The 24747-nt window shown below is 48.6% G+C and overlaps 1 protein-coding gene across 1 annotated transcript in view; it reads left to right on the plus strand.

Moving 5' to 3' along the window:
- The window catches only part of CAPN14 (calpain 14), a 30077-nt gene extending 13602 nt beyond the window's left edge, over positions 1-16475 (plus strand). The window contains 13 exon segments of the mRNA XM_065890832.1: positions 1883-1957; positions 2999-3162; positions 4192-4359; positions 6563-6569; positions 6803-7006; positions 8532-8568; positions 9070-9091; positions 9094-9125; positions 10449-10506; positions 13030-13094; positions 14766-14834; positions 15496-15574; positions 16195-16475. Of these exon segments, the coding sequence (XP_065746904.1) occupies positions 1883-1957; positions 2999-3162; positions 4192-4359; positions 6563-6569; positions 6803-7006; positions 8532-8568; positions 9070-9091; positions 9094-9125; positions 10449-10506; positions 13030-13094; positions 14766-14834; positions 15496-15574; positions 16195-16475 (1261 nt within the window).
- Positions 16476-24747: the final 8272 nt, after the last annotated feature.

Here is a 24747-nt window from a genome sequence, read left to right on the forward strand (position 1 = left end):
TTACAAATAGCTCAATTTCGTTTCTTTTTATGGCTGAGTAATATTCCATTGTATATATGGGCCACATCTTCTTTATCCACTCATCTGTCGATGGACAGATTGCTTCCATGTCCTGGCTATTGTAAATAGTGCTGCAATGAACATGGTGGTACATGACTCTTATTGAATTACGGTTTTCTCAGGGTATATGCCCAGTAGTGGGATTGCTGGGTCATATGGTAGTTCTATTTTTACGTTTTTAAGGAACCTCCATACTGTTCTCCATAGTGGCTGTATCAATTTACATTCCCACAACAGTGCAGGAGGGTTCGCTTTCCTCCACACCCTCTCCAGCATTTCTTATTTGTAGATTTTTTGATGATGGCCATTCTGACTGGTGTGAGGTGATACCTCATTGTAGTTTTGATTTGCATTTCTCTAATGATTAGTGATGCTGAACATCCTTTCATGTGTTTGTTGGCAATCTGTTTATCTTCTTTGGAGAAATGTCTGTTTAGGTCTTCTGCCCATTTTTGGATTGGGTTGTTTGTTTTTTTGATATTGATTTGATAGTGGATCACATTTTCTGCTTCTTCATATACATGGTGATTTTTTTTTTTTTTTTTTTTTTGTGGTACTTGGGCCTCTCACTGTTGTGCCCTCTCCCGTTGCGGAGCACAGGCTCCAGACGCGCAGGCCCAGCGGCCATGGCTCACGGGCCCAGCTGCTCCGCTGCATGTGGGATCTTCCCGGACCGGGTCACGAACCCGTGTCCCCTGCATTGGCAGGCAGACTCTCAACCACTGTGCCACCAGGGAAGCCCATATACATAGTGATTTTTTTATTCGATACTGGACATTGTAGATTTAGTTGCTTAGGGATTATTTTGATACTTTGAAGTTTTCTTTTAGGACAGTTCCAGGAAAACTTTTAGTTGGGGCCTAACTTGACCCCACTACTAAGGTGTAGACCCTTTGGGTTCTCTACTAAAGACCCCATGTATACTGTAAGGTCTTTTGACTCTGGCTGGTGGGAATTCAAATGATTTCCAGCCTGGTGTCAGCTCTGGAAATTGTTCTGTGTATAGTCCAGTCTTGTGGGATTTCATTTTATGTATGGACAGATTTTATTTTAGCCAAAGACTCAAGGGAACACCTGTGAAGTTCTCTGGAGGTCCCCTCCTCTTGGGCACTTTCCCCAGCAAATTCTAGCTGTCTTGTCTCCCTGAACTTCAGACTCTGTCTCTTCCACTCAGCAAGACTGCTGGGCTCTTTGTGGGTCCACTTCCCTGCGTCACTGTCCAGGGAATTAGTTTCAGGCAGGAGTCTAGGCAACGTTAGGGCTCACTTTATTTGTCTCCCTCCTCTTGGGGTCACAATTCTCTGCTGCCTGCTGTCTAATGTCCAAGAACAGTTGTTTCTTGTATTTTGTCCCATTTTTAGTTGTTTATAGTGGGGAAGTGGTACATGAAAGCCCTACTCCCTTGTAGCCAGAAACAGAAGTCCAAGATGATGGGCTGTGGAAAAAAACCCAATAGTAACATAGGTTCCAATGCTAGTTCTGACATTTAATAACTTTGTGACTTCAAGCAAGTGACCTAATCTCTTTTAACCTCAGTTTCCTAATCTCTAAAATGGCAATAAAAATCCCTACTTTGTAAAGTTGCTGTTAGCCTTAAATGAAATAAAATATGTCAAGAGCCTAGCCCAGAACTTGGCTCAGAGTAAGTGATGAATTAATGTCACACGTTGCTTTCATAATAGAGGATGTGAGATGTAATTGTCTGCAAGCAGTATGAAGATGAGAATAAATAGCAACACTATAGAGCATTTACTGAAGAATTTCCTGCATGTCCCTCTCAATCCTTTCCTTCCCCATGAAAACATCTCTTTTCTGTTTTCAGCTCAAGTATGTGGGAGCTACTGAGCCTCAAGGAGAAGATTCTGCTGCTGATGAAAGATGATGATGGAGAATTCTGGTATTTGACTCAGAGACTTGGGGCACATGCCCTGGCTTACATTAGGACATCCATCCAGCAAACGTTTATAGGGTGCCTCATGTATGCCAGGCATACATGAGATCAAGAGAGATCAAGAGACAAGATCTCTTATACAGAGATCAAGAAGACCCTTTAGGGGCTCATGGCCTAGCAGGGCAATCAAACAGTCACAGTCTCTGTGATGAGAGCAGAGACCCCTGGCGTGGAACTCAGCGGGTGCTCAAAGCAGAGGGTGGGTGTGGCCACTGCCTCCTCTCCGACTTCTGTTTCTTGCCGACTATAAACCACCGCACCTGTGCTCTCCAGAGCAAAGCAATACTACCCCCACCCGCCCCGAAGCCTCTCACCCCTTTTTATGAAAGGCTACCAGACACCCTGAGCTGACGCTGCTTCTGGGTGTCTGACATGAGACCCACCTGTTCCCCGTTCCTTCCACTTTTCACCCTTACTATTAACTCCCACGCTGTCTCTTCTCTCCCTGTACCCATCCTTTTCAGACTGCTGTGTCCCTTTCGCTCTTGAAGTAAGTGGTCATTGAACTCAAGAGTTCTGCAAATACTATTATTTCTGTTTACAGATAGTAAACTGAGCTGGTTCAGACAACACGCCTTGGGGCACAACATTAGCCAACTGGGGCGAAGATTTTTATCAATTGATGATGAGGAACTGATTTGTGCAATTCTTATTGAACATGTGTAAATCAATTGACTAGCTATGAATGCCCCAATTCCACTTTATCACCACCATCAGTGGCCCAAGAACATCGCCCTCAGGTAGCCATTGTTGGAGGCTGCTTCCAGCCACAGGGTGGGGTTTCTTGGTAGCACCACCTGCCCGAGATGGACCCTCACACTGGTGCATCCAGCCCCAGTCTCATGGGTCCAAAGCCAGCTCAGCTCTGCATGGGGGTGTGGAGGCTGGAGCCCTGGGTCCAGCAGATGGCTGGGATGCCCATTACTTAGTTGCAGCCTCCCTTCTGGTCCTCATGACTGGATGTCATCTCCTTCGTCCTCTACACAGGATGACACTGCAGGACTTTAAAGCACATTTCATGCTTCTGGTCATCTGTAAACTGAGCCCAGGCCTGCTGAATCAGGAGGTGGTCCAGAAGTGGTCGTACACCATGCTGGAGGGGAGATGGGAGAAAGGGACCACGGCTGGTGGCCCGACAAAGTCACCCCGAGGTGAGCCTGTGCACAGGAGACAGGGGCTCTTGGGTCTAAAGGGGCAGCTTCTCCAGGCAAAGGTGGGGCTGCAGACAGAGCCGCTGCCCAGGGCCCCTGGCTGAAGGTGAGGGGGCTTTGCTGGCCAAGCTGTGTGCGCTGGCCCCGGGCTATGTGAACCAGGAAGATGGGGCACCTTTGTCCTAATTTGCACCAGGGCGTAGAATTCTCAGTCAGGCTGCCTACCTCTTGGGGGTGTATCTTTCCAGAGGGTTCCCTTTCCTAATGGGCACCAGGCGGCCACAGGCGCACAGGCATAGTAGAAGGTTGGGTCACATCTTTCTGTGGTTTTAGGATAAGGTCACTGATATGCTGAAGTAACCACCCCATAACAGGCAGGATTGAAATAGTATTTATATCGTATGTATCAGGCCCACCTTACCTAGAGTTTGGTAGAGAAACAAAGTCAAGGATTCCCAGGTCATCAGGTATAGGAGATGAAAGTGTATACATTCTCCAAGTGGAGAGGTTTGGGGACTGTGTCCCTTTCTCCACAATGGGCCATCTCTTGGGTAGGAAAGATTTGAAGGGGGTAAGATCTCAGCGGGGCCCGGGTGGCCCTGGCTCTGCCTTCATCTCCCCCACAGTGTCCCCCCAAAGGCTGAATCTGCACATAAGCTAAGGCTTGGTCCCCACAGCTCTGTCCCCTTCCCTCCCACCTCTTCCACCTCGGGTTCTTCTATGGACACACAGACCTGAGAGTTACTCTCCACTGTAGCTTTTGCCCAGCACACTGCCTGGCACAGACTTTGTGTCCTGGAGATGTTCACTGCCTGGGTCAGTGACTGTTAACTAACTGAAGAGGACGTGCCTGTGGTCCCAGGGGAGCAGCATTTTAATGGGGACCAAGCCTTAGCTTATGTGCAGCTCTGTCCGGGTGGACCTTGGGTGGGAATCCCGGGACAGCACCCTGGGTCTGTGCTCCTCTCTGTGGTTTGGCAAGCAGGATGCTAGGGGAGCCTGTCTCACCTTGGCTATGTTCTGCCCCAGACACATTTTGGAAGAACCCGAAGTTCCTGCTGTCGGTCTGGAGGCCCCAGGAGGGCAGGAGGTTCCAGATGCCTTGTAGTGTGCTGGTGTCCCTGCTCCGGAAGCCCAGGCACAGGCACCGCAACAAGAAGCCTCACCTCACCATTGGCTTCTACCTCTTCAGGGTAGGTGGGCCTCTCGTGGAGTCTTATCCTTTCTTCCTGTTTCCTGTCCTCTTTACCATCCATCTCTGTCTACCTACATCCTTCTCTGTCTACCATGGGTGCAAATCCTTGGGAATATGTGACCTAGAACAAGCCACCTTCTTGCATTTGAACATCAGTTTCTACATCTGTAAAATGGGGACAATGATATTTATGCAAAAGGTGGAGTAAAAGAAGATCGTGTAGCAGTGCTTATCATTGTGCCTGGCACACAGCTGGTACAGTTAATTCTAGTTCCCTTTGCCCCTCCCCAAAAGCCAAGCTTACCTTGCCTCACCTTTTTCCAGGATTTCTGATGATGGATTAAAATGTCACTGACTGGAACAGCAAGTCCTATGGGAGGGGAAGTGGCCTCTGGGTAGAGTCTTCTTGCATACCAGCCCCCGTTAGAATTCATGCTTGTGAAAGAGCTGGACTCACTGCCTAACGAGGCCTCTCTTGTTTGTTTTTCAGGTGAGCAAGGTGAGTTGCACACTTGCCAGGCTGGCCCTGGTAGGGAGTGATGTCCCGGGCTCACTGAGACTGCAGCAGCCTTATGTAAGGAGCCACGGGAAGGTCTGGCAATAATGCCAACTGCCTCTGTGTGTGCGAGTAAAGAGCATCTGCTGTTCTTTTTTATCCAAGGGCCCCCCAAAGTCCTTATACCTCCATAGACAGGTCTGAGCCTGACGCAGAGCCAATAAATTTTAGGATCGATTAAATCCCTACATAAATACTTAGGGCTAATATTGAAGACTGTCACAACATAGGAAGAATGGAAAATCACGATCTTGCCTGAGTTATGAAGCCCATAATAAGATAGATCTATAACAGATGGGACATCAGGAGCCCATGCAGCCCACCTACTCGGGGACAAGGGACAAAGGCTGGGAAAACAAATCAGAAACACAGGCAGAGGACAGCAACAGCTCTGTGTTTCAGCTGCAGTGGCAGACTAGAGGGATCAGTTAAGAAGGCCTGACCTATCCCAGCCTCTGAAGGGTGGCAGATATTCTTTGTTTCCCAAAGAAAACAGGAGTGAAAAACTTAATTTTCTCAGATTGGACTGAATCGAGTAAAAGGGTTTTGCAAAGAAACCATTTTGCATTGGGTGTCTTGGGTCGCTTTGGGTATTTTGTTTTCCTCCTGAGGGAAAACTGAGCACTCCCAAAGTTGCCTATTAATTTTAAAAGAAAAAGTTATTTAGTCGAGGAGTGGTGGTGGGATGGATTGGGAGATTGGGATTGACACATATATACACTAACATGTATAAAGTAGATAACTAATAAGAACCTGCTATATAAAAAAATAAAATAAAATTCAAAAAAAATGTCTAGGAAATAGTATAAATGATGCCAGATCGCAATATAGACATTGGTAAATCTAGACAAATCTAAAATGCCATGAATTTCTATTAAATTCTACTATTTCATATAAAAAAAGCTATTTATATCAAGCCTATTCCTAAATAGAATTGGGTCAACCTACAATAAAAAGTATAAACAGAACAAAACTATGAACCAGTTACAGAATTCAAAAGGCGAGAAAAAAGTTATAAATAGATGAGGGATAGGAAAGCAGTTAATTCTACCAGGAGCACTAAACCTAGAACAGCTACTGCAGCTGATTATAAAATTTAGTTCTGAGATTCCTGGCAGCCAGGGCAAAGACAGCAAAGGGCTGATTTTCTAGTTCTCATTGTCTCAATAAAGAAAGCATGTATCGCCAAGAGGTACATTTTGTTTCCCCAGCCCTAAGTGGAATCTGGGAAATGTCTTTATGCGGTGGATAGTGTCTTCAGCAGCAACTGTGTGCATACCCCCTTATGGATCTCCCCTCCCTCCATAGCCCTGCATGAGAGCCGAGGGAAGAGGAAGCAAGAGAGAAAAATAGGGCCAAAGGGGGATATAAAAGAGAGAGGGAGAGAGAAAGAGAGAATAAAAATAAGAGATAAAACAAAACACAAACCAGACCTCTGATCTGGGTCTTCTGAGCTTTGGCCAGTACTCTTTCTGCTTTATGAGGCTGCTTTCACTGAGATGACATGGAGTATCCAGTTGATCTGTATGGAGGGAGATGGCTGGTGGTCCGTCTGTACCTATGAGCATAATCATGTCATAATCAACCTTGAAATGGTAGCACATACATGGAGGCAGCTTCAAGAAGTATCAAGAATGTGGACATTGGAGCTCAGCTGTCCTGAATTCCAATCCTGGCTGAGACTCTTACCTGCTAGGTGACTTTGTGCAGATGACCTAACTTGTCTGAACTTCAGACCCTCAACTGTAAAGTGGAAAGTGCAGACACAGTGACATTCCTCACCTCATCTTGTGTATGATATTGTTTTTAACACAAAGTCAAATCAGTCGACATATTTATTCAACCTCATGTAGGGTTCCAGCAAAGGTGCCTGTCCTCTACCCACAGAGCTATGATGACCAGAGGAGACTGCCTCCCAGGTTCTTCTGGAAAAATGCTCCCCTGAATTGGCCTGCGACGTTTCTCAGAGAGAAGGAAGTGAGTCGGGAGCTGTGGCTGGAGCCTGGGACATACGTCATTGTGCCCTGCACATCTGAGTCCCACCAGGAGTCTGAGTTCATCCTCAGAGTCTTCTCCAGGAAGCGCGTCTTTTAGTAAGGTCCAGGCCTCTCCCGGAGGTTGGGGTCCACTTGGGCCAGGGGAGGGGGGCAGGGTGAGGCGAAAATGGCAGAGGACGGGGTTCTCTGTGACCAACACAGGGGACAGGGTGAGCAGGAGAGCAGGGCAGCGGTCTGCGCGGAGACATCCCTCACTTCTTCCTCCCTGCTCTCCTAACAAATGAACACTCTGCTGGATGTAGAGAGAAAAGGCTAGAACAGGTCTGGCCCCTGCCCTCCAGGGGCTCAAAGGCTAGAAAGGACATGGACGTATGAACAGTTATTTATGTTATGCTGTGTCTGGGGTAAGCGTTTATCTGTCCAGGGTGTTTGGAGAGCACCAAGGAGAAGCATCTGAGCCACCCTTCCATGGTCCTGGGGGAAGCAGGGGTGGCCTCAAGGACGTGGTGATTCCTAAGAGATGCACAGGGTTTGTTCAGTTGAGGGGGGCTGCCATCAACCATCAGGCTCAGACGAATCAATATACACTCATCCCAGCCAAACTTATTACAGGCCTACCTCGGAGATACGGCAGGTTTAGTTCCAGACCACTGCAATAAAGCAAATACTGTGTTAAAGAGAGTCGCAGGATGTTTTTGGTTTTCCAGGGCATATAAAAATTATGTTCACACTGTACTGTAGTCTATGAAGTGTGCAACAGCATTATGTCTTAAAAAAACAATGTGCATCCCTTAATTAAAAAATACTCGGGGATTCCCTGGCTGTCCAGTGGTTAGGACTCTGCGCTTCCACTGCAGGGGGCACAGGTTGGATCCCTGGTCGGGGAACTAAGATCCTGCATGCCGAGTTGTGCGGCCCAAAAAAAAAAAAAAAACAAACTTGACTGCTAAAAAATGCTCACCATTGTCTGAGCCTTCAGCGAGTTAGAATCTTTTTGCAATAGTAACATCACTGATCAAAGATCACAGTAACAAATATAATCATGAAAAAGCTTGAAATATTGCGAGAATTACCAAAATGTGACAGAGAGACAGGCAGTGAGCCAATGCTGTTGGAAAAATGGTGCCCATAGACTTGCTCTATGCAGGGTTGCCAGAAACCTTCAATCTGTAAAAAAATGCACTAACGCGGACACAGTGAAATGAGGTAAGCCCGTATTTTGCCTATGATTGTTCTGACATGACAGCCCTTCAGTGCTTAGAACCCAGTTCTTTTTCCATCATATTTCGGGCATAGATAGTTTATCCTGGTCCCAGGCCTCACTGCCTTGTGAGACCACTGAGTCTGAACGTATGAGTGGGAGTAGTTAGATGAGGGTGAGGGAAGGAAAGGGCACACGGGGAGGAGGGTTCTGCTTGAGCAAAGGCCGTGGGGTGAGAACACAGGGCACGTGGGGAGGTACAGCCATGTGCTGAGCCCTGTGCCAGACTGCACACTTCAAGGGCAAGTGGGGCGTCAGCTAAGGAACTGGGAAGGTGAGTTCCCAGGGGTGGGAGAATATTGGTCAAAACGTTCCCAAAATGATCCCCAAGAAGTAATTCGGTCTTTTCTCCCCCCTCAGTGAAATTGGCCGCAATTCAAGTGTCATCTTCCCTAAGGTGAGTTGTCAGGTGGAATTCCACATGATGGGGACCGTTTACAGAGCTGGGAAGGGGGGCTTCTCCCCTCACATTCAGGGGTCAGGGGAAGAGGTCTGCAGATCCTGCAGGCCCTACTCTATGGCACACATAGTATGTTATCTATCGTGCCCTAGAAGTATGCAGGTTCTGCTGTTTTTGCACCAAAATAACTGCCCTCTGGTCAGGTCCTTGGCATTGAAGGCCCGGAGCCCCAGATGCATGAGTCACACCTCCATGTCCTTCTGTTTCTCTCTACCCGGTGTTTCTTCCGCCCCTTTCACGGTTTGCTACTTCCCCAAAGCCAGTGACGACTGGAGAAACAGGGATGTGGGTGAGTGCTATGGTAAAACATTTAAACCAGCACTCGAGGTCAGACTCACAGATTTCAGAGGCCTGGGAGCCGTGAGCACATTAGAGTGTGCACGAGAGTCCGTTCATCCAGGGGAATGACCAAGTCCTTCTGTGTGTCTGTTCCTATAGGAAACTGTAGACCAAATGGAGGGCAGGATGAATCCTTCACCCAACTCTTTGAAAAGGTAAGTTGAACCAAGGGAGGTAGCAAGGAGCAGGGCACGCTGTGGAGCCTATAATCCCATGGCGGGTGGGTTTGCATCTGCCTGACCCTGTGTGTAAATTGTGATTTAAGGCTTTCTAGTCCCCAAACTGCCACTTTCTATGAAAGCCCTCAAGGTTTTAGACAAATGAGTAGAGCTCTTGTTTCCAGAAGGCTCCTGTAAAATGCATATCCGTTCTTGGAAGCTACATTGATTTTTTGTAGGAAAAACAACTTTAATTTTTAATCCCTGTGACAATGGAATATGGCGGAGGTGAGACTCAGTGTTAGGTGTGGGTGGAGCCTGGCAGTGATGAGCCCTCGGGGGTCTGGGGGAGGGACGTCCAGGGAGATGACCCCGTGGGCGGGTTGGTGAGGGTGGAACCGGTAAGAGGCATTGGGGAGGAGGAAGGCTACCCTCCTGGTCCCTTCCAGTTCTTTCCTTGGGCTGACCCAAGAGGCCACCCCGTCCCTAACCTGAAGGATGCGAAATACATTTAGAAACAGGGCAAGAAATCTGGGCCTGACATCTGAGTGATGTCATTACAGCTGGAAGAACATGAACTGCCTGTGTTAGTAACACTCCTGATTTAATTCACAAGTTGCCTCCCCTCCCGTCTTCTCTCATCTTCACCACTGGCATTTTGTTTAATGTCATCAGAGAGGATACATCAGAATCTTATGTGTGTTGTTTATAAAAGTTTTCCTCCATACCAGGGGTTTCCAAACATCTTTTACGGCAGTCCTTTTTATCAAATGGAATCTCACAGAGAAACCTAACATATATAAAACAGATTAATATGAACAGATAACTTATAGCCATTTTATAAGCTCAAATTTATGGTACTTATATTGCATTAATATGTTCTAAAGTTAAATGTTCATGTAAAGGGTTGCTTTTCTGAACTCTAAAATGGAAATCTGGACTCTTGGCTAAGGATAGTTTATTAATAATAAAACTGAGACCCAATTGCTGAACTTTCAAAGCATCTCTGTAGAACCCAGTTTGAGAATCACCGCTATTAGTCTACCTCTTAAGAGTCCTGCCCTGCTGGGGTGCTCTGAAATTGGCACCCAGCTAAACTGTTGTAGAAGTTCTTATGAAATTCCAGATTTAATTATACGTCTAGTCATGTTCCTTACGTGCAGGAAAATGGTGTCACTTATTCTGCCCAGAAATGGCATATGTGCCACCCTGAGCAGATGTGGGAGAGGCCTTTCCCAACGCCCTATAGCTGTGGGCCCTCTGCATCTAACGAGCCTTCAGCCGTGATGATTCTCTTCTACCGCTGTGCTTCTGCTCCAGCATCCAGAAATAAGTGCAGTCCAACTGCAGAAGATCCCGAACCACATGCCCTGGGCAGGTGAGTATTTCAGAGTCATCCTGTAGGACTCAGGGGTCACAACTTTTCTGAACTCTGGGTCTATTTCTCTTTCTCCTGGTGGGACATGTGAATGCCCACTGGTCCCCCCAGGAGCTGTGTCTTATACCAGGGTGGGTCGTGTGGTCTGACAAAGAGGTAGAGGAATTCATGCAGCTTAGAAAATTGTTCTTTTTTTTTGCTTAGTTGAGTGCGTAAAGACAGACGGCAGTGAAAATGAAGATTTCTGCTAGTTTGCTAATTTGAGAAGAATAGCTGAATATTTCTTTCTTGGCATATAAAGTCCATGTGGAAGAATGGCATTCATTTTCTCAACCCGGCAAATAAATATTAAGTATCGACTAGCTTACCAGAGAGCTCTCTGATGAGCTCATAGTTAAATTGATTAACCCACAGAAATCTGATAGGAGCACATCACGAAGGAGAACTGCAGATGGGCGGTGTGGATGCCTTTGTATGAAGCTTGGGATAAATCATCAGAAAAGCTTAAAGCCCATATAAAAGTATTTTATGTGTATATTTTGAGTGAGAAAAACATGATTTTGAAAAAAAGTAAACCAAACAATTAAAGGGTATTTGCTACCTGAAATATGTGATTGCTTCTCCTTTACATGAAGCCAAGATTTCAAACCCAAACACACTCAGAAACTGTATAATTTCCAGATGGTTTCTCAAAGCCAAACTCGGGTATCATAAAAGAGCCAGAAAGGGAGACTCTAGAAATTATACAATATGAGATGCAGCCCCACCCTACACCTCAAAAAAAATTGTAAAAGAGATGGCTTCTGCACATTAAAATTTTTAAGGCATTAATCACAAGTATGCAAAATGATTTTTGAAAGAATGGATGGACACATTGCTTTCATTTATTCCTATGAGAGGGTTTCTGGTTGATAGAGCTACTATAGCTTTTGGCAAAATAGTTGGTAAAGTCTTCCATAATAAATGAGGAAATGTGGGTTGGGAAGTTGCAATATGATTCACAAGTTTCATCATCAATCCCGAGAGTTATATAAATATGAACCCAGAGAGATAATTCTATGTTATGGGTCAGAGCCTATACGTTTTAGGTATTTAGTTGAGAGTCTCTGTATTCTGCCCTTGGTCCCCTTACACTTCCTCAGCTTTTATCAATGGCTTGGAAGAAGACATGGCATGCAGGCTTATCAGATCTGCAGAGGGCACAGAACTGGGAGGAATAATTAATATTATAGCCAACAGAATGAAAATTCAGAATGTTCACCACAAGCTGTGCCCAAACCAAAAAGATGAAATGTAGTCAGGGTGATAATTAAAATCTGCCACTTTATAATATTTAAAAAATCAGTTGCACGAGTTCCTAACCGAAGAGACCTCATCTTTGTGGCAGTTAATTTGAAAGCTATCTGGTTAATTTAGTTGACCTTGAGCTTAACATGTGCTAATAGTTTCAAGTTGCTGCTAAATAAGCGAATCCAAATTCAGGCGGTATTTAATGGAAGCATTTAGTGTGTGTTTTTGAAATTGTGTTCCAAGAAATGTTAGAAACCGAGAGGTTTTAGTAAGTGCTCCATGAAGTAAAATGGGTTAGATTCTATGGTCAGTTGTGCTTAGGAAATGCTGCATTAAACAAAATTTCAACGTTGGCTCCTGTACACGGATCACGTGCTAAGGTACATGGTGATGGAGACCAGGGTCATAGATACAGAATATTTCAAATGTATTTGAACTCAAAACCCTTTCTCTGCAAAACGTCTCCCTTGGAACCTAATTTGGGAAATGTGGACTGAAAATGTTGGAAGTGATAGACCCACTGTGCTCTGCTTACTCCACCTGCAGCTGCAGGAGTGCGTTCCAGTCTTGGTGCCATATTTTAGGGAGACGCTCGCAAAGCAAAGTGCGTAGAAGAGGGAGGTGAGGGTCTAGAAACCATATCATCTGGGGAACCGATGGAGAAATGTTTAGATGTTTCGAATGGAGGGGAGGAGTCGAAGAGGCGACAAATACCTGCTTATGCTTTTCTGGAGGTAGAACTAGGACTAGTGAGTGAGTTTTACAGGAGCTTCCTTTGGAATTAACGTGACAAATTTCTCCTGACTTGGAGCTATGGATCCATGTGAAAAAGTGAGCTCCCAGAACCGACAGGCCATCTGTCAGGACATCTGAGATTGTCTCCCAGTTTGGGTGGGAGCTTGAAAAAGGTGCCCTTTCAGACTGGGGAGCCTGTGACTCTATCATCCTGTCTGCCCCCATCCCAGCCCCCCGATACACAGGGCCATGTTCATCTGACCTACTGTGAAGCAAAACCAGAATGTTCTCTGCAGGGTTTTACCGTATTACTTGGATGTAGGAATCCCCTCTAAGCCTTCTGTCTCCGTCTCCACTGTTCTCATTCTTCCTGCCCCAACGTAAATGGTGGTCATCGGACCCTATGGCCGGCCTAGACAGCACTGCCTCTTCCTGTTCAGAAAAGGGCCATGCAGTCCTGGGGCCACGCCCATGCAGACTCTTTCTGTTCCTTCACAGGTCTAAGGAGCGAACAGCCTCTCTTCAGCCTCGAGGCTTGCCAGGGGATCCTGGCCCTACTGGATGTATCTTTTTGGGTTTGTGGGAGGATGCATTCTGCTGTTTGAGAGCTTTGCCCTGGAGCCAGGCGGCCTGGGGTTGAATCCCAACCCTAGCACTTACTAGGTCTGTGATCTCCGACTAGTCACTTAGCCTCACTGTGCCCCAGGCCCTCATGTGCAGCACGTTTATGGTATTAAAACCTATTCTGGGGCTTCCCTGGTGGCGCAGTGGTTAAGAATCCGCCTGCCAATGCAGGGGACACAGGTTCGAGCCCTGGTCCGGGAAGATCCCTCATGCCGCAGAGCAGCTAAGCCCGGGCGCCACAACTACTGAGTCCATGTGCCACAACTACTGAAGCCCGTGCACCTAGAGCCCGTGCTCCGCAGCAAGAGAAGCCACCGCAATGAGAAGGCCGTGCACCGCAACGAAGAGTAGCCCCCGCTCGCCGCAACTGGAGAAAGTCCGTGAGCAGCAACGAAGACCCCAAAAATAGCAGCCAAAATACAAAAAAAAAATCCCCCAAACGAAACCTATTCTGTAAGATTTGTATATGAATACAAATGAGATAACCCACGTAAAGTGCTTAGGACAGAACTGTCATCGAAAAGTGATCAATATTGTTATGAATAACAATAAGCTTACTTCCTGACAGCGAGGGTGAGGCAGCAGCAGGGTGGCGGTTAGTAACAATTCTCCAGGTTACGAGAAGCTTTTACAAGAGCCTCAGGGTCCTGAGTTTTCCATTTGGTGATGGGGCAGCAGCTGCCCCCATCTACAGATCAGGAAGCCAGAGCTTGGGGAGTTCCACGACATGCCGCGAAATCAGCTTTCCTCGTTCTCAACACTGTCATTTTTCTAGCAAACCCTCTGCCTTAAGTTATTCGGACTTTAATTACCCACGCCACAGAGAGGCACATAGAATGGATACTGTGAGAGGGGTTGCAAATATAAAGAATGTTGGCAGAAACTTTGCAGAGGCTGTGGGCAGTGTGGGATGGTGATCGGGTAGGCAGGCATTGGGGCAGGTCCCAGCCTGGTCAGCAGCTGTATGAACTTGGACAAGATCATGCTCTCTGAGCCCTCATTTCCTCATCCATAAGAGGGAGGAGTTAGTACCTACCCCACCTACTAGGTGAAAATGAAGTTCCATAGGTCAGGTGTATAGCTCAGTGCTAGGCCCACCATCAGGGCTCAAAGAGAGGTGGTGTGTCATGGTGTTTTTGAGCCAGTCTCTCTGATGCGGGGGTACTTGGACGTGGTCTACAGGGCTAAGCATTCAGCTTTTAACCGTTCATAAAATGACTGAATGTAAGAGGCATCCTTAGCCACCCTGTGCCTGACTCCTTCCATGAGTTTGTTTTGACAACAGTGAAAAAAAGAGTTACTATTTTTTATTTAAATCGCATCAGATTGGCCATGTCAGAATACCCTGCTTCGCTAAATGGTAACTGTCATCATCACCATCATCAGACCATCCTCTCCTCAGTGCTGCTGTGTTCCAGCTCATTCTGTCCTTTCCTAGTAAGGGCCAGGGAGCCCTGGGCTGCACTGAGCAGTCGAGGGAGGCCAGCTAGGGATAGCTAACATTGAATGGGGTGTCCCAAATCGCGCATTGCTGTGTGGAGGGCCCATTACTGCCTCCAGAGGTGTGGACAAAACTCCCCTGGCGGCTTTGACCTTAACCCTGCTATCAGCTTAATGCGTCCGGCACCGTGAGTATCCAGGAATTCAGGGACCCGTGGAAGCAGCTGATGCTCTATCAGGTAAGAGCAAGTGTTCACCACGCCTCCCACGGGACAGTGCAGAAATGGCAATTCTGCAAAACTGTAAGGTACCCCTCTCCCTTTCAGCCCTTTCTACCCAACCACTCACCTAATCTTCCCTAATGTCCTTTTAGTGTTTCCTCCTTTCTCTCCGGAACTCAGAGAGCCTGTTGCAATAGTCTTCTGAATTTTTAACGCGACATCTGATCACATCGCTTCCTTACTAAAAATTTTTTGAGACTCCCCATGGCCGTCAGTCGAGTTCACGCTCTTTAGCATGGCATTTAGAGTCCTTCATAAATTGGCTCCCTCCTACTTTTCCAATCATTGCTCACAACTCTCCTCCCGTCTCCTGAGTCATAAGGTTGGAAGCCCTTCAAAGTTTGGATGGTGTGCCCAGATTAGGCATGTTTACCTATACCAAGACTCTCCATCCCCCGTAACAGAAAGACCGCCCACTCTCACAAAGCCTTAAGGAGAACTGGGAGAGGAGGTGGGATCCTGACAGGGACCCCCTGCCCTATTCTCGTCTAGGCAGCCGGGCCTACCGGTGGAGCCTCACAGTCAGCAGTCCTGCCGCCTTGACGCTGGGGTGTGAGGGCTCTCAGGCGGGGCTTGGAAACGCCTGGCTTCCTTAGCCTTTGGTGTGGGCTCTTCGCAGGAGGTTTTCCACAAGCAAGACACTAACTTCTCAGGATGCCTGAACTGGGCCCAGCTGCGGGCTGCCATGAGGGACACAGGTAGGCCTGGAGGCGGGTGGGGAGGTGATGCTGCAGGGCGCACACCAGGCAGGGGATGGGGCGGTGGGGGTGAGTGGTGCTGGGCAGGGTGTGGGGCGTCCTGCAATCTTCTAATGAGTAGGGTTACTCCCCAAGTTCAGAGGCCCAAAGACCAGGATCCGTGAAGAACTAAACCATCACAGCTAACATTTATTGAGGGTTGGCACATGTATACTCGCATTTAATCTTTGCCAACACCCTGTTCTAATCCCCACTTCACAGAGGAAGAAATAGAAGCTCAGAGGAGTTAACTTGCCTGGGGCTTAACTCCAGGACTCCCAGACTCCAAGGCAGATGCTCTTGACCACTAAGCAGACTGCCTCCTGCCTTCAAGGCCAGTAACCCACGTGATAAAAAGATCCTCATGCTGGTTGCCTAGGGGACGGGGATGGAGAATGGAGAGACAATAAAATTAATAGGCTAAATAATTGAAAAATTCACAATGAACCGCGTAAAAGAAGATCTTAGGCTGTTAGGATTCAGGTCCCGGAAGTGGAGGGACAATTTAAGGGGCCTCAGGTGGGAGGGGAGCTGGATATGAGGTTTCCGGCACCCATGGTGTGGACCCTTGTTCAATGCAGGAATCGTGCTCAGTGATGACGTCTGCCAGCTGACGCTCGTCCGCTACGGTAGCCCTGACCTCCAGATGACCTTCGTCAGCTTTGTCCGCTTGATGCTGCGTGTGGAGGACCTGCAGGGTGAGCTGGGGGGAACGAGGGAGGGCCCGGGCTTCCTCTGCTGTCCTCGTGGATTGCCCACCTGTCCCCAGTTCAAGCGCGAGAGAGGACTGCTGCCAGTGCAGGGAGCTCTGGGGAACGCTGGCTCTGTGCCTGTGAAACCTAGCTGCATCTACCCGAACTAACTTATAAAGGAGAAGCGTTCTGAGTGCCCTTCGTTCTGCTGAGTGCACGATGGAGCCCTGTATTCGTGGCACTTATTCATTTGTGCATCAAATATGACTGGGCGCCCACTGTGTGCCAGGCAGATGTGAAGGTGCAAGTGTTTGTTGAATGAATGAGGGTGATGCACTGAGGAGAAAACAGCTCTGTGTCTGACACTGGCCGTCTTCCCCTTCCATTCAAGCTGCACAGATTTACTGAGCACCTGCTATGGGCCAGATGTGGAGACACTGGAGTCTGGAGTTGAATCATCTGCCCTTTCTGTCGAAGACACATCCTCCGTTTGGGCTGCTTAGAAAGAGACTAAGAAAAGCTGGGGTTTCTTCCTTGACCTCGGATGTTCAGTTTATGGAATAAGCTTCTAAGATATAGGGACCCTCAACGTGTATCTACCCTCAATCACTCCCACATTTGAGTGTGAAGGTGGGATGCAGGTGGAGGGGCAATGGTTAGAACTTCTGAGCCCGTACCCAAGCACAGATCCCCAAGGACACCTGATCCCAAGCAATCCTCCCATAGCGACATACTCCGCACTGAGAGAGCACTACAGCCATCAGAGTGGCACCTGACGCAGGGCAGCTCACAGCTTGAGCAGAGGCTCCTAGAAAGCAACGTGCTATCATGGCAAGAGAGCTGGACCGAGACCCAAGGTGAAGCCACAGCGCCCCTCGTTACCGCCTGTGGGACTGTCAGCACATCACGTTGCATCTCTGGGCCTCAGCTTCCCTGTGTGCGAGATGAGCTGGCTGGGTGATGTCTAACGTTCCCTCCAGCTCTGACCACCTCTGGCTCCTTGAGGAGATCCTCAAGGCCATCGAGGAGGCCTACAGGGAGTGGCAGCCAACTTGCTGGAATTTCACTCTGGGCTTTTCTGTGACCCCACCGGTAACTTCACCATTCTCATCTTCATCATCACCAGCATCACCCTTTTTATGGAACTGGCCTGGGGAGTGGTTTCCCCAGAGGTTCCCCCCATGTGAGTTAGAGGAACCGTTCATCACACCCACACAAAGCTGTCAGACAAATGGGCCCATAAATGTAAACATGTAGACTATGCTCTATTGGATCTCTGCTACCCAGTCGGCCCGCACACCTACACACTGCTGTCACGGGCACGCCAAATTGAATTCCTGGGGGAAAATTGCATTGAGAATTGAATATAGAATCAGCCTGCATCTTGGCTATCATCATTCACAGGCACCAAGGGAAGTCAAGGTTGATTATATTTCAGGTTGATTTATCCTTACCATGGGATGGTGTGGTCCTTCTGGCTAAGCTCTCCATAACTGTCCTGTCTGGCTTCCCGGGAGTGAGGGGGGAGGAGGCCCCAAGTCCTGCGTCAGGCTCTAGGACCTGGTGACTGAGAAATGAAGCATCCTTAACTGAATGTCAGAGATGGGTCTGAACAGATCATAATTTTCTTCCTCATTATTCCAGTGGCTGATGACGACTCTGCACTCCTGAGAAGGCTGGACGCTCGTTGGCCCTCACTGAGGACTCTGCATGTGGCCCAAGGGTGGCCTTTGGTTGAGACCAACCCATGCTCAACCCACCTACAGTTCTTCAGGACTGTGTCTCCAGCCCTCACCTTCTCGTCTGGTAAGATTTCTTTTCTGCAGATCTCCCCTTTGGACGGGCAGCATACAAAGAGGGAAGCAGCGAGGCAGAAAGATTGCCTTGGACTTGTCAAGACCAGCTCTCTTTCCCTGTGACCACGACCTTGTCACAAGCAGAAACGTCATCTAAGCAAGCTGATTCCAGGTTTGGTGTGCTTTCCTTTATACAATACTGACTCCACAGGTGTCCAACTTAAATGACCTTAGACATGCCGTGTTCTCACATTTGGGGTAATAGTCTAGGTTTCAAGACCTGAAGAGGGAATGATATGTTTGTAGGCATCTGTACCGGCATCTATAAACTGGTAGAGGGATAGGCTAACTTTTAACTGTCCGGGGGTGGGGCGGGGATACATTGAGCTTTTAAGAACACAGAAAATAACAGAACTGTCAGGGTCCAGGTGGGATGGGCTGGATCTGGCGTCTGGGGTCACTGCGTGATCTTCTGCTGACAATATCTCCCGATGGTTGGATTTGGGGGGTGCCAGTGAATTTAGAACACCCGACTTCTTAAAGGGCTTCTGCATGTGATGGGTGTCAGTCTGTTTACCTGACCTATGGGCTATCGGATCTGCTCCAAAGAAGAACAACAAATCCATGCTGCATTGGAGAGCTAATCAGCGGATGGTCGGTATATCCGATTTTTTGTGCTACAGTGATCCCTCACTTTCCTGACATCCCTACCAACCCAGAACCCAGGCAGAAAATCAGAACAATGGCCATTTCCCAAGGTCCATGCATTTTACTCATAAGTTAGCAACCCAGAACCATTCATTAAGATCCTATTTATTATTGTTATTATTTTAAATTATTTATTTATTTATTTATTTATGGCTGCATTGGGTCTTCGTTGCTCTGCCCGGGCTTTCTCTAGTTGCGGCAAGCGGGGGCTACTCTTCGTTGCGGTGCGTGGGCTTCTCATTGCAGTGGCTTCTCTTGTTGTGGAGCACGGGCTCTATGTGCGCGGGCTTCAGTAGTTGTGGCACACAGGCTCAGTAGTTGTGGCTCGCGGGCTCTAGAGCGCAGGCTCAGTAGGTGTGGTGAACAGGCTTAGCTGCTCCGCGGCATGTGGGATCTTTCCGGACCAGGGCTCGAACCCGTGCTGCCAGCATTGGCAGGTGGATTCTTAACCACTGTGCCACCAGGGAAACCCTAAAATTCTATTTATTATTAATTTACAAACTGTTCTAACAAACATGACTACCTGGTTTCCGGGTCCATAGGAGACTAAAGGAGGAGGTTGAATAGGGGATAAAAGGGTGTCCATTGGCAGAACTAAAGGAAGTTTGACAGCCTGGTAGACGGGCAGTGCGGGAGGAAGGAGCACTTGAAAGGGGCACTTTCAAAGCATAAAAACCTTTATCTATTCCAAATGATAAAATGTGAAGTGGTTTACCGTAAAGTGCCATATGCACTAATACATGAGGTATTACTGATTTTGTAAACAGTCATCATATAATTATAGTCTTTTAAAGATTTTTATGTCTATTTATTTGTCATTATTTCTCTCTTTCGACCCTGCCATTTTAAATATTTGGTTTAGTTAAATTATTATTGCTTTGCACCGTGAAGGCCATTTTGCAGAGTTTTGGGTGATGGGAAGGTCGTACCGTTATTCCGTTCATCACACTTGTGTGATGGTTTTGCTTGGTGCAGATGAGATCTGCATTCAAATCAATTAATTCTGATAAAGCCCCCCGTTTGGCTTCTTGGTGGTGGTCTGAGCTGCCCTCCTGTCCCTCGTGTGTTACCCTCACCCCCCTGAGTTTAGGTATCGCTGTGGCAACTCACAGATACCCTGTGCCTTGCCAACCTTCACTCCCACAGATTCCCTCTGTGCCCCCCCAAAGCTGAGTACTGGAGATGAGGGGCAAAGCCATGTCGCCACCCACATATCCCCTCCCCATCTTCTGTCACCCCAGGGCATGGGGGGCAAGTAAGGCTCTAGGACAGGGTAGACCGTTCAAGGGTCCGGATGAAGTTATGCTGAAGGTGTGAGTGGTGGACATCAGTGATTTCCAGAAGTTAAAAGCCAGGTGATTATCATGACCAAGACAGGTGGAAAGTCTGCATTCCAGAAACCCAGCAACGGAGGAGCAAGCAGTCAGTCCTCAGGTGCCAAGACAGGTGAGTCAGGGAGTCCAGAAGCTAGGGCTGTCTAGAAGTCCAGCCCAGGCAGGCAGAGCACGCCTGGGGGTCCCGTCCTAAGCCTTCAACTCTCAGAAGAAAAGGACTCTAATTGCTAAAAGGACAGTGCAAGAGGGGACTAAAATACCTGCCCTTTATTTATCCTTGCTTTTCTTTTTTCCTTTCTCTCATGTTTTGTACAAAAACTTAGTCACCAGAGAGAACCTTCTAGATACCAGTTAAGGCCCAGGGCAGGGCAGTCAGCAGCTTACTGTACAGAGCACTGCTTTCCTTCTGTTGTCCCACCGGGTTAGAGAAATGATTTTAGCCTCCAGGATTTCCAAGCTGATGTTTTCCCAATGAAATATATGTTTTAAAAGATTTATAATGGACAAAAAGGAAAAAATTAGTTTTGTGGATCCTAGGTAGGTAAAAGGGGGCCAGCTCTGCCTGGCTTTGTGGAGGAGTAAGCTGTGTGTCCAGCTCTTGGGGAGCTCTGCGAAGACAGCCCTCTGGGGTCACTGGCCCCAGGACCTGAGTTACCAACGCTCTCCCAGAGTCCCAGAGACTGAAGGGGTACAAAATCCAACAGGAATGAAAGTGAGGAGAGGTTGGGCAGGAATATTCTAGCTGTATGACATTGGACCTCAGGTTACTCATTTGTAAAACAGAGCCCAAAATGTCTACGTTACTGCGTCATTATGAAGATTAAATAATGCTGGTATGCTGTAGGCACTCAGTAAATGAAGCTGCTCTTTCTTTCCTTAGGCAGGACAAGTCTTTCTTTACAACCATTATTATTTAGTTTTGTTTTTAAAACACAGTCACTCACAACGACCACTCCTCTGAAACGCCCAAGGTTTCATACCCCATTTCTACTTTCCTCTTCTTCCTCTACTTCCCCTCTCTGAACCTATCACTGCTTCCTTGAAGTGTGGCCTCTGGAGGGCACCCCTCGTCTCCAATGCCAGGCACCTGCAAAAGGGGCCATCTTGTTATTAAAGCTCCTCTCACGTCACACAGACACAGGCTCTGCCCTCCACTCACCTTGAACTTCAGAAGCAGGAGAAGGTTTACTCGTCAGAGGCCCAGGTTGTCAGTGAGGGCTTTTCTGGACCACAGACCAAGCAACTCTGGAGACCATACTGACCAGCAGTTGTTCCAGAAGCTCTGTTGGATCATTTAGATGTGACCTAGAGCTGACCTGACACTAGGAGTGAGAAGGCCTGACAAGTGCACAGCCATGGCAAGGAAGCGGTCACTCTCTGTTAGACCGATGTCCTCACAGTGGTGCTCCATGCTGATTGGCTCAGCTGGTTTGCACGTGGCGCTGAGGCCCTGGCATGGTGAGGCCAGCTGGGCAGTGGGATTGTATCCCCTCCACCTGTCCAGCCAGCCAGCCGTTCAAACATTCACCCATCCATCAGAAGACATGTGTCAACCTCCTATAATGCGTTGGGCACCGTGCTAGGCACTGGGGACACAGTCGTAGTTTACTGGAGTGACAGCTGACGGACAGATGGTCTGAGGCGCGCTGTGATGGGGATGCACAGGGTGCTGGGGAAACACAGAAGACAGGTGCCCAGGCCAACCTGAGAGGGTCGGCGGGAAGCTTCCTGGGGGGTGATGCGTGGCCGTCTTATAGGATAGAGGCACTAGATAAGACAGTAAAGGGAGAACGGTGAGGTTCCAGATAGACGGTGCTGCACGTGGAGAAAAAGTACACAGAAGCAGGGAAGGGAACGGTGTGTTTGGGAAACAGCCATGGTTCCGAGGGGCGGGGCTTCGCTCTGTCGTGAGGGAGCCGGTGAGCGAGTTCGCACAGGCAGGCAGGGGCCCAGCAAGTTCTGTCATGGCATCGGGACCCTCTCCTGAGGGGCTGAGGCAGCAGCCATGGCCTTCAAGCTTGGTCATGAGACGTTCAAGCCCTTCCTCTCCAGCACTGTCAGCAGGGTGCAGGCAAGGACCTCAGAGTCCTAAGAACTGAGTTCAAATCACTGATTAGCTCAGGGGTTACTTCGGAACTTCGCCTTTTTGAATCTCTACAGCCTCGTCGATAAGACGGCGAGAAACATGCTAACCTCACAGGGTGAGTTTCATGAGACAAGATCTGAGCGTGTCTGGCATTGGGCAACGCACTTCAGAAAGTGTGAGCTCAAGCCTGATCTTTCGGGTTGGGGGCGGAGCACCTTCCTCCCCACGTCTGTGGCATGTGCTGCGGATGAGCAGACACTAGATGGCGCCCTGTCCCCACTCAAGGGCTCCTTCCTGGGTGCTGGACTGCAGAGGACAACTTCAGCCCCGGACCTGGGAAACCCCAGCTGATTTAGGGTCCTGACAGCCTGACTCGGAGCAAAAGGCCCCCTTCAGCCCCACATGGACTCACTCCCCTTTTCTTGCCTCCTTTTTCTGCTCAGGTTTTAATTGATGTACTGTACTTCATTTTACACAGCTCATTCATTTCTGAAAAAGAGCAAACTATGCTTTTAAGCCCTTGTTTCAAATGCATCTCTTTGATGATGCACTCAGTCCACTCACCCTTAGAACCCAGCGCCTGGCTTAGTGCCGAACCCACGTTTGGTATTAATTGAATGAATGAATGAATGCTTTTTGAAGTAATAGGTGAATCTTGTCATTTAAAAAGTCAGCATCTCATTGAGTTTCTAGGGGAGGATATTTAGTACATAACGTTTGCTTGGGGACAAACGACTTTCCTCTAACAGGGTCCCTCCGATGTTGCATAAGGTATAGTTTCACCCTGATGCCAAGCACTGTGGCTCTTCAAACCACCTTTGGAAAGCTCATCAGGCTCTCTCTGAAGACATTCTTCGTATCTTGACATTCCAGGGACTTGGGCATCATTTCCTCTCACACATTCAGAATTCGTCCTTCCAGAGGGATTAACCAGTTGAGGAAAGTTCCAGAGACTTTTGCTTTCAGGGTGGCAGTGGCAGCTCTGTGAGTAGTGGGAGGCGGCTGGTCCTGGGCCTGAAGGCCGGTTGTTAAGTCCTCATCTCCGTCCTAAGCCTCGACAGCTTCTCCGGCTTGCAGAAGGAAATGAGGCCAGAGCAGGCAGGGTGTGGGGTGGCGAAAGGAGCAGGCCTCACCTTGGCAGGGAGTCTGGGTGTTTTTTGCTCTCCTGAAGAGCAATCCACGGGGCCTTAGATGAGTTCTCTAACTTCTCAATTCAACTGTTTGCAAAAGCTATGTGTGCACTTGGAGGAGGTTGGACTGTATGACTTCTAAATCTGCCTCTGGCTGGAGATAAATTTGCCGGGAGCACAGGCTGGGCTTGAAAAGAGACGCCAGCTGGAGTCCAGCTCCACCATTTGCTAGTGTAAGTTACCTTTGGCCGGTTGCCAGTGCGTCTGTGGCCGGAGGACGGTGTGGGTCACGTGTGATCACGTAGGTAACCTGCCTAGCACTGAGCCAGGCCTCTGCCATGGTTTACTGCGGGCCCACAGGAGGGGCTGACTCCACTCTACAGTGGCCCCCCCAGGATTCCCCCCGGGGGAGAAGCTAAGTGGTTTCTGAACCAGGGCAAACCAGAGGCCATAAGGCTCTGATGCCTGAAACCCAAGCTTCAGTTCTGCTTGGAAAACATTAACTTCGGGGCTTTCGTACAGAGGGTTTGCTTGCCAGATTCATTTTCCTTTTGGCCGAATTGAAAGGATCAAAATGATCTTTGTCTTTGTTTTGACTTCCCATTGGCCTCACATCAAGTCTCCCCCAGGAGGGAATGTCACCAAGCTTGACATTCCACTCACCCGGCTGGTGGCCTGATTCGCTCATCAGCAGTAATGACAGACGCAGCCCAGCTAAGGCTGCACAGCGGCAGCAGTGGCCTTACTCAGGCAGAGCGGGTGGACAGGTTGCGGGGCCCCAGGCTGGCGCCTCTGCTCTCTCACCCTCGGTATTGCACACACTTAGAGAAGTAGGCCGGTTCAGGCCCCACAGCAAGGCTGGGCTGTGTGCTAACCCTCTCTCCCATTTTGCATGGTCCGGGGCTCACACGGAACATTCTTTTCCTGGTCTTTGGCTTCCTTGAGAAGGGAGGAATCTGAGATTATTAGAGTGCCTTGGCCATGGCTTTAATGATGGGAGGGCCGTGGAGTTCTCAGGAGGCAGGCACTCTCCCCCTGAAACTGCCCCTGCCTCTGGGTGGGGGAGGAGCTTCTGGAGGGGGGGAGCTGCAGGGAGGTCTCCTGGGGACTCTGGTGGCTGTGAAGGTGCAGTACGGTTTGCAGGCACCGCCTGGAAAGGGGCCTGGGAGATTGTTGCTCAGGGCTGCTCATTGCTGCCCGAGTGCATGTGTGTCCGACACCCAGGCTCCCAGAACTGATGGTATCTTCAGATCAGGCTATGCCAGGAGGCTCAGGAGCTGAGAGGAGAGGTCTGAATTCTGCAAGTCATACTGTGAAAGTTGGGGTCCTCAACGGAGTGAGAATGATCCAGGGGTGGGCTGGTGAAATGGGCAACACATTCGACCAGG

The sequence above is a fragment of the Phocoena phocoena genome, chromosome 14 (assembly GCF_963924675.1).
Source record: "Phocoena phocoena chromosome 14, mPhoPho1.1, whole genome shotgun sequence".
Lineage (NCBI taxonomy): Eukaryota > Metazoa > Chordata > Mammalia > Artiodactyla > Phocoenidae > Phocoena > Phocoena phocoena.